This window comes from Carcharodon carcharias, chromosome 20, assembly GCF_017639515.1.
Source record: "Carcharodon carcharias isolate sCarCar2 chromosome 20, sCarCar2.pri, whole genome shotgun sequence".
Lineage (NCBI taxonomy): Eukaryota > Metazoa > Chordata > Chondrichthyes > Lamniformes > Lamnidae > Carcharodon > Carcharodon carcharias.
The window spans coordinates 67,997,620-68,012,731 of NC_054486.1; the positions used below are offsets into that span (position 1 = coordinate 67,997,620).

General features: G+C 40.8%; 1 protein-coding gene across 2 annotated transcripts in view; it reads left to right on the top strand.

Annotated features, from left to right (window-relative positions):
* The window catches only part of sos2 (son of sevenless homolog 2 (Drosophila)), a 113,896-nt gene that overhangs the window by 59,499 nt on the left and 39,285 nt on the right, over positions 1-15,112 (top strand). For both annotated transcript variants that reach the window (XM_041214127.1, XM_041214128.1), the window contains exons 8-13: positions 2,925-3,023; positions 8,844-8,971; positions 9,118-9,773; positions 12,074-12,155; positions 12,406-12,528; positions 14,540-14,643. In XM_041214127.1, coding sequence (XP_041070061.1) covers positions 2,925-3,023; positions 8,844-8,971; positions 9,118-9,773; positions 12,074-12,155; positions 12,406-12,528; positions 14,540-14,643 — 1,192 coding nt within the window. The remainder of the gene's footprint in view (positions 1-2,924; positions 3,024-8,843; positions 8,972-9,117; positions 9,774-12,073; positions 12,156-12,405; positions 12,529-14,539; positions 14,644-15,112) is intronic.

Here is a 15,112-nt window from a genome sequence, read left to right on the forward strand (position 1 = left end):
GAGTTCAAATTCAGCTCAAGGAAACTGCCCATTCAGGCATGCTGATCTAGTGGAAATGAGACATACTCACCTTGTAGACTGCTTTATAAAGACTGTCTATCTCGGAGGCCTTAGGAAATGATCTTCAGGGCAGTGTTCTGCCAGATTAGCAGACCTAATGAGCTGCACACAACATTAATAAACTACCTATATATTTGTACCTTTTTTATAAAGCAATTTTGCGCACGCACTATATTATATTCTCCAATCTGCTTCTAAAGTTACTAAGACTAGTCATTGAATTCATTTGCAAAATAATTTAGTATAGCAGAAGATACCCAGCAAATAATGGCCAGAATTTTCGGCTAGGTGAGCGGGGGCGGGGTGACGTTGGGCGGTGGTTGGACATCACCGCACGTCATCTAGATTTTCAGTTCGGCAGGCATGCAGCCGAGTTGGCTGTGTGCCCGCCAAACTGTCAAAGCCCTATTAAGGCCATTTAAAAACTAATTAAACTAATGAACTGAGCTGCCGTCCAAGCTTAAGGTTGGCAGGCAGGTGAAGAGCCAGGTGGCCTTCGCATTTTTCATGGAATCTCATCCACAAGCAGGATGAGGTTTCATGAAGTGTTTATGGATTGGATAAACATTTTTGTAAAAATTCATTGACATGACCCAGCTCAAATGACACTGTCACATGAGGGGATCTGTCTTTAAATTTTTTCTTTCCTTTATTTAGATTTTTAAAATTTAGACTAATCTCCCTGAGGCACCTCTGCCTCAGGGAGATTTCTGTGCTCTTTTGTGTGCTTGCGCGCGAAAGAGCGCAGGCCCTGACTCAGGGAAGCACGTCACGCTGGGTGGGCCTTAATTGGCCCGCCCATGTAAAATTGCAGTACAGGCCCAATTGGCGGCACTGATCGGGTCCGCACCTGCCCCTGCACAGCTCCCCCACTTGGGGGGGTAGAATTCTCCCCAGTGAGTGTTTCAATGCTTGACCTATGCAGTACGTTTAGTGCAATTGTTTTTGGAACAGTACAGGCCTGTGTGGATGCTTCTGGATTCTTTGAGTCTGACAAATTGTTGCTTGAGGATTGAGCCCCTCTTCACTGTCTTGATAGCATAGAATATGGAATTAAGATTCCTAGGAAAAACCAACACAGCTCTTATAAAATTTACTAAGATCCCAAAGACCAGATTTAAATATTCACGATTAAAGAGGTTATATAATCGTAGAGTCATAGAATGGATACAGCACAAAAGAAGGCCATTTGGCCCGTTGTGTCTGTGCAGGCTTTCTGCAAGAGCGGTTTACCTAATCCCAATCCCCTGCCTTTTACCCGTAGCCCTGCAGATTTTTTTTTTGTCTTCAAATAATGACTCAACTCTCTCTGAAAGCCACAAATGAATTTGCCTCCACCACACTCTCAGGAAATGCATTCCAGATTCTAACTACTCAGTGTTTAAAAAAAAAAAAATCCTCATGTCGCTGTTGTTTCTTTTTCCAGATATTTTAAATATGTCTCCTCTGGTTCATGACCCTGCCACGAATGGAAACAGACCCCCTCAGTAAAGTACTGGCTCAGCACAATGAGAAGCAACTGATGTTGCAGTCTCCCACCTGCTGAGACATAAAAAATGCATTTTGACTGCATTTGAATGCATTTTTAACTGCATTAATTTTGAAAATGAGGGGACTGCTGACTCAACGTTATTACGTTTACACAACTCTTCCTTGAGACTGTCCCCTTTCTGGCTGATGCTCTGTAACTACAAAGCTGAAAAAAAGAAATATTTTTATTAAGTGCTTCCATCTCACTGAGGAGGTTTCAGACCAATCCACGCCCAACAACCTGCTCTGAAAACTCTGCTCATGTTTTGACAGCTTTGACAAATTCCACCACAGAAGCTGAGACAACCCACAACATTCTAAATTAAACGACCCACAACATTCTTTAAAAAAAGTCAATTTGCCCAATCTCCCAATGTTAATAGATCCTTTTAAAAATTCCAGGATCTGGATTGGCACTTTGCCAAAAACTGATCATTTCTACCCTATCTGTGTACCAACTTTCATTCAAATCCCTCCATTAGTTTTGAGAAATACTGTTTACAGACAAACAGACTAAAGGGGCAAAACCATTACCTCAAGCTAGTTATCTGCTAGACTGTTTCATATATTACTTTTCTCTTAGGGCTCTAATTAAGACTCACATTAAAGGTACAGCTGTCCAAAGCCAATCCACAAATGGTATTATTCAACCTATACAAAATAACTTTATAAATTTTCAAATTTGATGCACAATGGAACTCATTAAGTACTTGATTTAGGACTGATATTTTGCATATATTCATAATATGAATTGTTTTTGCCTTTAAATTTGAATATGCACTTTACAAAAATAAACCGAGTATGGAGTTTCTAATTGTACAAGAAAACTCTGAAGGGTAAATGTTTTTATCATTGGTACAAGGTGCTCTTCATGATCAGAGATCAAGGTTGATCAATACTACTTGGCTTTTTTAAAAACTTTGTTACTGTTGACCTACAAGCAGAAATAGTCTGTTGATTTGCTGTCTCTTGTGGAAGTCTAGCATTGTAACTGATGTATTGACCCAGATATTTTGATGCTCTTATGTTGCTATATACTTTGTGAGAAATGAACTTCTGTTGCAATGAGATTACCTGATTGACTTTCTACTTCAATACAGGGCTAAAGGGCATAATGTTGAAAAGATTGTCTTAAATATTTAATTTCACTAGTATTGCAGGTGTATTACATTATTTTCTAAAAGTCTGCAGTTGTAAATTTATTTTAAAAATAATTACTTTCACATATTTAGGATTCTTCTTATAATGTTTCATGGTTCTTTCATTATATATTACAATCTAATGAAAATAAGTTGTAGAACTGTCTGTTGCTAATTATCGTTTTTACTTCCTAGTCTATTGCTGAAGGATTCAAAGAAGCTGTTCAGTATGTACTTCCACAACTACTTTTAGTCCCAATTTATCATTGTTTGTATTACTTCGAACTGTTGCAGGTAAGATATTCTGAAACCTTTTGAGTTAAAGTGCATTGAATTATTGCAAAATAGGACAATTAATAGTTTTTTTCCCCATAGGATGCTTATTAAATTGATCAATTCCTGTTCAGTTGTCCTGAAGTTGAAAATAGTTTATTTTTATTTCCCTTTATGCCATTTATTATAGTGTAGTTTTTATATGTGGTGCTGTGTTGTTTCACGAATACTCAGTGTGAAGCTGGGCTTGGTTTAAAATAATCTCTAAAGATCAGTGATTAGTGCTGCCATCTTCTGACAATCTACTGTTTCAAACTTGATGTAATTTCCATTTTGGAGCCTCCTTGAAGATGAAATTGTAAATGCTAAATGCTGTTTATTTGCAAATATTTTTGTTCCCAGTAAAAAAAAATTACTAAAATAAAGTTGATAATTGAGATCTTAATTAGTAAGAGATGTAGTCCGTAGTGCTATTAATCTGCTAAATTACTAAATTAGAAAATTAAAATTGTTAAGCAGGTTTTAACAGCAGAGACTAAACAAATGCTTAGTCGGTCTTTTTATTTTTTTCTTGGGATGTGAGCATTGCTGGCAAGGTCGGCATTTATTGCCCCTCCCTAATTGCCCTCGAGAAGGTGGTGGTAAGCCTTCTTGAATCACTCCAGTCCATCTGGTGCTGTTAGGAAGGGAGTTCCAGGATTTTGATCCTGCAGTAGTGAAGAAAGATCACTACAGTTCCAAGTCAGGATAGTGTGAGATTTGAAGAGGAGCTTGCAGGTGGTGGTGCTCCCATGTATATGCTGCTTTTGTCCTACTAGATGGTACATCTATCAGGCTGCAGGTTTGGAAGGTCCTGTAGAACGAACCTTGGCTGTAGTACATCTTGTAGATGGTACACATTGCTGCCAGTGTGCACTGGTGGTGGAGGAAGTGAATTTTTGTGGCGGTGGATGGGGTGCCAATCAAGCGTGCTGCTTTGGACTGAATTGTGTAGATCATCTTTGTTGGAGCTACACTCATCCAGGTAAGTGGCGAGTATTCCATCACACTCCTGACTTGTGCCTTCTGGATTTTGGGCTGTCAAGAGGTGGGTTACCAGCCACAGAGCTCCCAGCCTCTAACTTGCTCTGGTAGCCACAGTATTTATGTGGCTGGTCCAGTTCAGTTTCTGATCAGAGGTAAGCCCCAGGATGTTGGATGCTGGGGGATTTGGTGATGGTAATGCTGTTGAAAGTCAAGGGGAGATGTCCTTGGGCTGAGTTGATAGGCCTTCAACAACCACAACCATCTTCCTTTTCGCTAGGTATGACTCTAGCCCATGGAGTGTTTTCCCATTGATTTCAGTTTTGCTACAGCACCTTGATGACACATTTGGCAAAATGATGCCTCAATGTCAATCACCTTCACCTCAGCTCTGGAATATGTAAAATATGGGGTTATTTGTGAACATCAACAATTCAGGATTGTTAATGGGCTTGATATGTATTAAGTTCCTTGTTAAAATGTGATGCAGCTGCCTGTCACATTTGCTTTAAGTTCTCCAGAGTACCCATAAAGGACATCTGGTCCATATATTTCACGTTATTGACAGCAAAATTGAAAACCCAAAAGAGCATTAGAAAAATTGCTCACTCTAATTTATATGTTGATAAGCACCTAATAACACTCTTTGGCTTTGTAGCCTTTCCAACACCGCCCAATGACTAGTCAACACCACCCAATCCAGGGAAATGCCATTGGAGTTCCATTCTAGGGACACTCTAGTACCATATTGTGCTCAGGATTTGCAGGAGGGTATAAACTAGATGAATAGTAAGAAAGGATAGCAGAGATTAAAAGCTGTAGGAAAGATCAGAGAAAAATAGGGAAGTAAAGAACAGAGCAGAAGGAGTGGGGGACTAAAAGGACATCTGCATGAAATGAGAAAGGGCATATCTGCACACACACTTTTAGTGGTGTGGAACTAGTCATTTGAATTCCTTGTTTTGCAAGAACCCTTTAATTCTGATGTTAATGTTTGCATTATTAGGATGCATTGTTTGTTTCACTTCTTGCGCACGATGTGGGCGGCGCTGGCTAAGCCAGCATTTGTTGCCCATCCCTAATTACCCTTGCAAAGGTGGTGGGGTGCCAGCTTTTTGAACTGCTGCAGTCTATGTGTTGTAGGTACACCCACAGTGCTGTTAGGAAGATGGTTCCAGGATTTTGACCCAGTGACACTGAAGGAATGGTGATACAGTTCCAAGTCAGGATGCTTTGTGGCTTGTTGGGGAACTTGCAGGTGGTGTGTTCCCATCTATCTGCTGCCCTTGTCCTTGTAGGTGGTAGAAGTCATGAGTTTGGAAGTAGCTGTTGAAAGAACCTTGATGAGTTGCTGCAATGCATCGGGTACCTGGTACATACTGTTGTCATTATGCATTGGTGGTGGAAGGAGTGAATGCTGAAGGCGTTGGAAGGGGTGCCAATCAACCGGGTTGCTTTGCCCTAAATGACATGGAGCTTCTTGAGTGCCATCCAGGCAAGTGGAGAGTATTCCATCACACACCTGACTTGTGTCTTGTGGATGGTGGACAGGCTTGGGGAGTAGGGAGGTGAGTCACTTGACAAAGAATTCCAGGCTCTAACATGCTGTTGTAGCTGCAGTATTTATATGGCTGGTCCAACTCAGTTAAAGGTGAATGATGACACCGCGCCCCCCCAAATGATGATGATGCTGGGGGATTTGGCAATGGTAATGCTGTTGAATGTCATGGGGAGATGGTAAGATTTTCTCTTGTTGGAAATGGTCATTGCCTGGCACTTGTGTGGCATGAATGTTACTTGCCACTTCTCAGCTCATGCCTGAATGTTGTCCAGGTCTTGCTGCACTAGGACATAGACTGCTTCAGTATCTGAGGAGTTGAATGGTACTGAACATTGTGCAATCATTAGCAAGCATCCCCACTTCTGACCTGATGATGGATAGAAGGTCATTCATGAGGAAACTGAAGATGATTGGGCCCAGGACACTACCCTGAGGAACTCCTGCAGTGATGTCCTGTGACTGAGGTGATTGACCTCCAACAACCACAGCCATCTTCCTTTGTGCTAGGTATCATCAAATCATTGGAGGATTTTCCCACTGATTCCCATTGACTTCATTTTTGCTAAGGCTCCTTGAAGCTACACTTGACCAAATGCTGAACTGATGTCAAGGGCAGTCACTTTCACCTCACGTCTTGAGTTCAGTTTTCTTGTCCATGTTTGGATCAAAGCTGTGATGAGGTCAGGAAACGAGTGACCCTGGTGTAACCCAAGTTGAGCATCAGTGAGCAGGTTATTGCTGTTTAAGTGCTGCTTGATGGCACTGTCAACGACACCTTCCATCACTTTACTGATGATCTAGAGTCTATTGATGGGGTTTTAATTGGCCAGGTTGTATTTCTCCTGCTTTTTGGCTGTTGAAGTTTTCCATTTGTATTGAGCTTCCTCTTTGTTCCTCTCTTTAAAGGCCCATTTGCAAGTATAGTGAAAGAGATAAATTATGAATTCATAGGAGCAATGTTTCCCCCCAATGTTTTATTCTGTTGGGCATGGCCTATTCATTTATGCTCACAGCACTTTTATATTTCTTTGTGCAGCCATGCACGTGCAGTATCTTGAAGGAGATGACTTGTATGCAACCTGCACGGTAGCTTCTAGGTTGCTGGATAGCTATGCACACTTGCAGCTTAGAGGGAGCATTGCCTAGGTCATTGGCATCAGCTGTCTGTTTTGTGCAGGTATTTTTGCACTTTGTCCAAATGGCCATTGTATTGTCAATAGTTTTAATCAGGTTATATGTAAATAGTCATCAGTTGATTAATTTTATCAAGTATGTATTCATATATTCCTGCAAACAAACCTCTTATTAAATGGTACTTTTTTTTTTCATAAAATCAGCAATCAATAAATGCAACCAATTATCCATTCACACAACTAAAAGACATTGATTCATCCATTGTCTAGAGGCACTTAAGGAGCTAGTCCTTGATCGATGCCTGGATAGTATTGGCTTTTGACTGTATGAGGGGATTTTTAACTTCCAACCGTGAGCGTGTTTGGAAGGGGTAGAGATTTGTAAGTGCTGAAATTGACAGCATGTTGGAAAGCCAGCTGCAACTCGCTGAGCTCTGCATTTAACTGCAACATGTTAGTCCGCATGTGAGCACCTCCCTTGGGCAAGGTGAGGTAGCTATTTATATATGTTAATAGCTCACCAGGAATTAACTTAATGCAAGTTTTGAGATATACCTGTGTGCACACAGGCTTCCTGGAACCCTCCAATGAAAGCACAGCAGTAATTGAGTGGGTTGGAGAAACGACAAGCAGAAAATTCCCAATGTGTGAAAGGCATTAGCTCATGTTACTTGTTTTGAGTTTACTTTCACCACTTGAGGTGAGGTGTTCAACTACCTAGGAGGTGACTTTCACAACTTGGGAGGTTTGTATGTCTGATTTCCACTTTGCATCTGTAATATAAGGGTAGGGCACAGAGCCTGTTTTATGGAGGAGGAAAATCATGCAGCCAGTGCACCAACAGTTGCTGCCTACAATATTCGGCACGTCCTCCGAATGTTGCGGTTCACTTAGGTTGCACCCATCTGGCAGCCATGTGTTATAACCCCTGTCCCCCCTCTTCCCCATCCCCAAGGCACTCCCAACAACTTCACCAACATAAAGCAGTCCTACAATCTACCAAGCATCCCTTTCACAACCACGCATTGCTTGGCTTTAACTCTTAACCATTCATCACAAGTAAGGCAAAAATGGGTAAGACAGGAAAGTGGTGTAAACAAATAATATTTTCATTGCTCATAAATGAAACATAAACTTTTAACAATCTAACATTGTGTAACAAACCCATGCATGTACCCATATACAACTATGAATCTTCACTGTTCCTCTTCATAGCACCTCCACATGGTGGAACTCGTGGCTTCAGCAGAGGTAGAGGCTGGCTGCACGGATCCCTGCATCGACTGCTCAGATGCTTTTCACCAATGTCCTCTGGATTTTGAAGCCCATGGGGACCCTTGCAAAGTCTGCTGCATCTGTGCAGGGACAGGGGCAGACTCAGCTATCTGGATAGGAGTACAGGTTGGGTACTGACTAATTGGGTTGGGCTGCGGGGACAGGGGGGTGGTGGCGTCAACAAGGCTGATTGCCTGGTCATCTAGGCTGAATAATAAGTTTGATGTTTTGGTCCCTTGATAACTTTAAGTAACTCATTATGCAAGGGCTTAACAGCCGTTTTCTCAAATCTTTCCCAAGATTGACTTAAAACGTATGCCTTACATTTCATGGACATTAGACATGGGGAAACTTAATTTCAGTTGGCCCCTTGCATTTCGACACTATTTACATCGCTTGTGAAAGTTTTACAGTGACTTGTGTCCTGTGTAAAGTAAACTTGTAGAAAGGACTTGTTACATTAAAAGCCCATAGTTTGTAATTTGCATCGATTTGGAGCTCCTCTAATGCTTTTTATAATGTAAAATATTATGCACTGTCAAGAACGTCCTGTATTTTACAGCTGTCTGTTGTTTGCAAGTGCCCATGTGACCAGACTTCATTGTAGTTGTATCTTAATGTTTTCATGTGTTTTCCTTCCGCTTTTCAAAAAAATTACTTTTAGTCCACCGGTGATGTGCTTTTTTAGTAGAGGAAAGGAAAGTCATCTGGTCGCTATCTTGGCAAAATATTAAAAATCCCTTTTAAAGGGGTTATTTCCATATTTTTGCTTTACAGTAGGTAACCCGGGATTCCTCCCGTGGTGTTAGTTTTATACCAAGCATTTGACTCTTTTGTGTAAAATTGTAGCAACTACAGGAGCAAAGTGAAGATGAAGAAGACAGGGAGTGTTTGAAACAAGCCATTACTACATTGCTGAACCTTCAGTGCAGTATGGAACGTATCTGCAATAAGCACTTACCTAAACGCAGGGCAGGGTAAGCTGAATTATTTGTGTTTCCCCTTTTTTGAATTCTTCCACTTCTGTAACAACATAATGATAAAATTATATTAACTCGTTTTCTTGTTGGACTGTTCATTATGTAATGAAATGTAATAAAAATGGACTTTCTCTGTTATGTAGTGAACCTTTGCCTCGCCTCTACAACCATCAGATAAGAAGCAAACACCTTGCCATCAAGAAAATGAACGAAATCCAGAAAAACATTGATGGGTGGGAGGGGAAAGATATTGGACAGTGCTGCAATGAATTTATAATGGAAGGAACACTAACACGAGTTGGAGCGAAGCATGAGCGACACATTTTCCTTTTTGATGGTTTAATGATCAGTTGTAGGACCAATCATGGACAGTCCAGGCTCCCAGGTTATAGCAATGTTGAATACAGACTTAAAGAAAAATTTCTAATGCGCAAAGTGCAAATCATTGACAAAGATGACTCTTGTGAATACAAGCATGCATTTGAAATCCTCTCCAAGGATGAGAACAGTATAATTTTTGCTGCCAAATCTGCAGAAGATAAAAACAACTGGATGGCAGCTTTAATTTCACTTCAGTATCGGAGTACACTGGAACGAATGTTGGACACAGTTCTTTTACATGAGGAGAAGGAGCAGCCATTGAGACTGCCCAGTCCAAATGTCTATAACTTTGCAGAAGAAGATTCTGAAGAGAACATAGTTTTTGAAGAAAATGTACAAGCTAAATCTGGAATACCGATCATAAAAGGAGGAACTGTACTAAAATTAATTGAGAGACTGACATACCACATGTATGCAGGTAAATGTCTTGCTGCTGGACAGGTAGAATTTCTCATTAAATTTTAATGGATTTAATGTTACCCTTTTTAATAATTTGTCCATAAGCTGCAACTTTAATCAATACTGTGACTTTATACTGTGTATAGCATACCAGGTGGTTTGGACTCACGAGTTCAAAGCAGTTGAGTTGTGCATCAAAGTGAAATAAGGAAGAATGTATTTGTTCAATGTCTGGCTGTTGAAGTTATCTGAACAGGAGAATTTAGCTGGGGATACTGTTCCTTGAGTAAATTTGTGTCATGGTGGTGTTATTTGGATCACAACTCAGTTAATGGTAATTTTGGGCTACATTTTTTTTATTATCTGAAATCATCTTAATTGTTGCAAACATAGCAAAATAAATAAATGTTTTAGACAGTCATGTAAAATAAAATTAAAATCAGTCTTATGCATCTGTCGAAAAGGATCCCTAACCCTAAATTGACCTTTGCACCTGTGGTATTTTAGTGCAGATGCTAAAATTGAAGAGGGGGACAACATAGGTTTCAGGTAGGAATCACAAGTAATTCAGAGAACTGAGAAATGTTGAATTGATGTGTCCAAAGGATAATGTATAAGTAAATGTGAAAAGTTCCAACTTTTAGCAGTGGGTTTCACAGGTATGTAAGATTTAAGAAGTATTGTGATCCGCATACATACATGCGTTGTCCATCTCGCTTGCACAAATAATGAGCTCCCCACCTTAGACAAAGATTGGTATCCTGGGTTCAGAAAAGTAGGACTATTGGAACAGAGGAGACCAAGGGAAGATCTATTTGCAGTATATAAAATCATGAAGAGTCTGAGTAGAGTCAATTAGTAGGCCCTATTCCTCTTGGTTGAGGGGTCCATAACCAGGGACATAGATTTTAGGGTAAGTAGAAGGTTTAGAGAGGGCTTAAGAGGAATATTTTGCACTCAGAGAGTAGGTGGCCTGAAAGAATGGTAGAGACAGAAACCCTCATAACATTTAAGAAGTACTTGTAGATTATGGCACTTGGGCTGGAAAGTGGGAGTATGGCCACGCAGCTGACGCAGACAAAATTGGGTGCACGTTCTCCTTCTGTGCTGTAAATTTCTTTTTATTCGTTCATGGAATGTGGGCATTGCTGGCTAGGCCAGCGTTTATTGCTCATCCCTAATTACCCTTGAGAATGTGGTGGTGAGCTGCCACCTTAAACCACTGCAGTCCAAGTGTTGTAGGAACACCCACAAGTGCTATTAGGAAGGGAATTCCAGGATTTTGACCCACCGACAGTGGAAGAACGGTGATATATTTCCAAGTCGGGATGGTGAGTGACTTGGAGGGGAATTAAGAGGTGGTGGTGTTCTCTTCTATCTGCTGCCCTTGTCCTTCTATCATTTCTGTGACTTGATGTGAGGGACCTATCTAATACTTTTCACTGTTGCTTTCTCCTTTTGCCCTTATCCTTACAGTAGCCTGGTTCTTTTCCACTACTCCTGTTCTATTCTTTTCCTCTCATCCTGCTCTTTTCTGTTCTTGCTTGCCTATCCATCTTTGTCTGGTCTGCTCTTTTGTTCAGTTTGTTTCACTCTCACCAGGCTTGCGGTGACCCAATCTCCACCTGCTCCAGCCTCACACTCTGTCCCTAGCCCCTCTCCCCCTTTCTTCTCACCCTCGCTCTCAGCTTTTACCCCCCTGCTCATAGCTTCCCATCCCCTCTTGCTGCTCATCTTCTCGCTCTCTCTCTCTCCCACCCTCTCTCTCCCTCTCCCACCCTCTCTCTCCTACCCTCTCTCAATCACCTAGTTTCAGCATCTCCCTTGCTCTTTGTCATGTATAGCTTGAGTTCAATTCAAGATGAAATTCACTTTACATTGTCTCATCAATTATGCTTCCTTTAGAATCTTTGGAGCGCACCTTTACTTGGATCAGTGTTTTTTTTTAAGAGAAGACATGTTTTGTAGTGTTTTGTTAGTCAATTGCAGTTTGATCGTACATTTTACTTGTTCCAACTATCTAAGTACTATTGATTTTGTCCTGTGGAGTTGCGACCTGAAAGAAATTGTCATTACGTCACCTAATTTCACTCAGACATTTACATCTATTTGAGAAAGGAGACTTCATCAGTCAGCGTTGGTTGGATTCAAATCCAGATTTCACCAGTTTAAAAGACAAATAATGTGCAACATTGCTAACTTGTCTCTCTTAACAAACAGTTTATTTGTATACAATGAAGCAATATTTTATAATATAACTTTTTGATAACTATGCTGCTATTGTATTTGCAGTATAAGTAATTTGATATTCATTTACAGATCCTAATTTTGTGCGCACTTTTCTGACAACATATCGTTCATTCTGCAAGCCTCAAGAGTTGCTGAGCTTGTTAATAGAAAGGTAAGTCAGTAATTAAAATCTGGTCTAGATACTGAAAAAAAATTACTGTTAGGTGCCCTGCTAGGTGTTGTCAAGAAAGATTTTTTTGAAACTGGTGTAGTGTTTGTCAATTGGATTTTAGTAAATCATAAAGGTTGGTATGTATAATTTTCAGTACTTTTTCTGTCAGGCTGTATTCTTTGGCTTTTGGAGTTTTCCATGTGTATGAAATATTTTTTGTTAAACTTTTGTAATTTTTTGTTTTGTGTAGGTTTGAAATACCTGATCCAGAACCCACTGAGGCAGATAGGCTTGCCAGAGAGAAGGGTGAACAGCCAATCAGTGCAGAATTGAAACGGTTTCGTAAGGAGTATATCCAGCCAGTGCAACTCAGGTTTTTTTTTTACAGTTTTAACAGAAATGTAGTCACATTGGTACCAATAGTATTCTCACCATCCTGACAGTCAGGGTAAGGTGCAGGCAAAAGCCAGTAACTACTTGTACATTACACCTGCTGGTATTCTACTTGATATGGGACCTGGATGCCAATTCAAGAAATTATCCTTAGATGTGTGTGACTTGAATATCTAGAGCTTTCCTGCAACCTTCCAAAAGTTCTTAAAGATGTCACTCTTTGGCAACAGAGTTTGGCAGCAAGCTTGAAGGTACATGGAACTGATTCAGAAAAGTGTTTGAGAGTTGTTTCAGAGTTCCTAGTTGAGGTCAAACTGTCTAATCTGCAGTATGCCTGTCAAGGATCCAATTTTCATTTGAACGGTGAGACTTTGTCCCAGGAAAGTATTCTAGACAGCATGGACAGAAGGGGGTCATTAAAAATGTGTTTCTTTCCCTACTTCTCACCTATGGCAGCACCCGAAGACAGTAACTACATTGGAAAAACACTTTCCTACAATAGTAGTATTTTACATGCACAAATGTTTGGTATTGTCCCTAATCTCCCCTTTGTATTTTTGTTGCATTCTCTGGGTTTCTATTTTATACAATATAATTCTTTAGTGTTTTTGAAGGGAGAATATGGTACAAAAGATGTACTTAGGTACTCTCCAACAACTTACTATTAGGTTATAAGATGTATTGTCTCAGTCTTTGTATCAGCATGACTATTGTGAATGAGTGGAGCAACTGAATTTCCTAGTAAACTGCGGGATTTCTCGGTGTTGATAAGTAAGGTCGTAACTCCCTCGGAGTGGCAATCAGCGTCAGATTGCCACTCTGTGCCCACTTACCTATGCCAAATTTCTTCCGTGCCTGCCTTGCTCAACCTTCCAACTCAGGCCGGGTGAGATCCAGGCAGCACAGCTGTCTCCGAAGTCCAGTGTGAAAGTTCAACAAAGTTGAATTGAAGGAGGGCACGCCCCCTTTTTTTATGGCACTTGCTGCTGCAAAGCAGGTAAGTTTAAAAGTCCCATTGAAATTGTCAGGCCAGGGAGAAGGTAAGTTCAAGGATTTCGGGGGTGGGGGTGTTCGGAGGTCAGGTGGGGAGGGATCGGACATCAGGGGTGGTGTGGGAGGAGTTGTACGTCGGGAGGGGGTACAGCAGGCCGGACATTCGGGGAGGTTGGGGGGATCGGACATTTGGGGAGATGGGGGTGGGGGGGTCGGACATCGGGAGGGGGTGGATTGCACATTTGGGGGGTTGGAATTTCGGTTGGGGGGGTGCGAGTGTGGGTCAGGTCAGGGGGTAAGAGTCAGGCCCACGGATTTGGGGGAGGATGTTGGGTGAGGAATCCCATGGGGGGTTGGCGGGTGGGGAATACTGTGGGTGGGGGAGGGGGGGCTGATGCTTAATTAGGGGTGGGGGTGTCGGGGCTGTAGGGGGATCGGTCTGTGCCTGTACAATAGTTACCCAGAAGTTAGGGGAGGTTTCAATTCTTCTAATATTTTCTGGGTGACTATTGGTATAACCCTGGTGGAACCATCCAAAGTTTGCGATTTAAACCAAATTTTCAAATGGCTCCCAACACAGGGCAGTTGTCCAGAAGAGTGTGCACTTCTAGGCAATTGCCTTACAAACCCTTAGCTGGGAGGTTCCAAGAGGGTTTCCGCAGCGCACCTCTCAAATCTGATGCTGGGGAGCTCAGACGTTACGGCCTATAGTCTTCCACAGAGTTTGATTTAATGTTTAGCAACTTGCCATTAAAGCTGCTGCTCCAAATTGGCAAAACAAGGTGATAGTAGCTACGGTGATTGACCAGTTTATAATTGTAGATGTCATTTTCCAAGGTATGTTCTTTTTAAAGGTTATTGGACAGTTGTAAAAAAAAATGTGAAAGTTGTTTAATAGATGGAAGCATTTTAAAGGTTATGATGGATGAAAATCTTCAAAGCTAAAAAGGCTTTTTGGTGTTTTGTTACTCAGTGTAACAGCTTGTTTTCTTTTTTAGGGTGCTAAATGTTTTTCGACATTGGGTAGAACATCATTTCTATGACTTTGAGAGAGATAATATGCTACTTAATAGGTTGGAAGCATTTATTTCAAGTGTGAGAGGTGTGTATTAAGGAAAACTAGCACGTCAGAGGTTGACTCTATTTTGTAAAAAGTGTTTCAGAATGGGATTTTATATCGCAGATGTAGATTTATTACTTTAGTATCAACTTTATTCAACTGGAATAATGCTATATTAAAATCTCAACTTTTGCAAAGTCGCTGTCAATTTCCCATTCCCCTTTTTGCCAGTTTTTTTTACATTAGTTGTAACTTCACTTTTTTTCTCTTTCTTATAGTACTTTTATTTGTGTACTTCCCTGTTTTAAAAAAGCTATTTAAAATGCTTTTTAATGTTATTTGCTAGTGTCCTGCCCAACTAAGTCCAGCTATGCACAATTGAACATCAGTAGTATGAAATATCAACTCATTGTTATAGCCACAGCTGTGAACTTCTGACTCAATGTAAGACTTAAATTTAAGAAGTTGAATAAGTTGTCTCAGGTGTGGTGCCAGCAGCCTGATTACACCA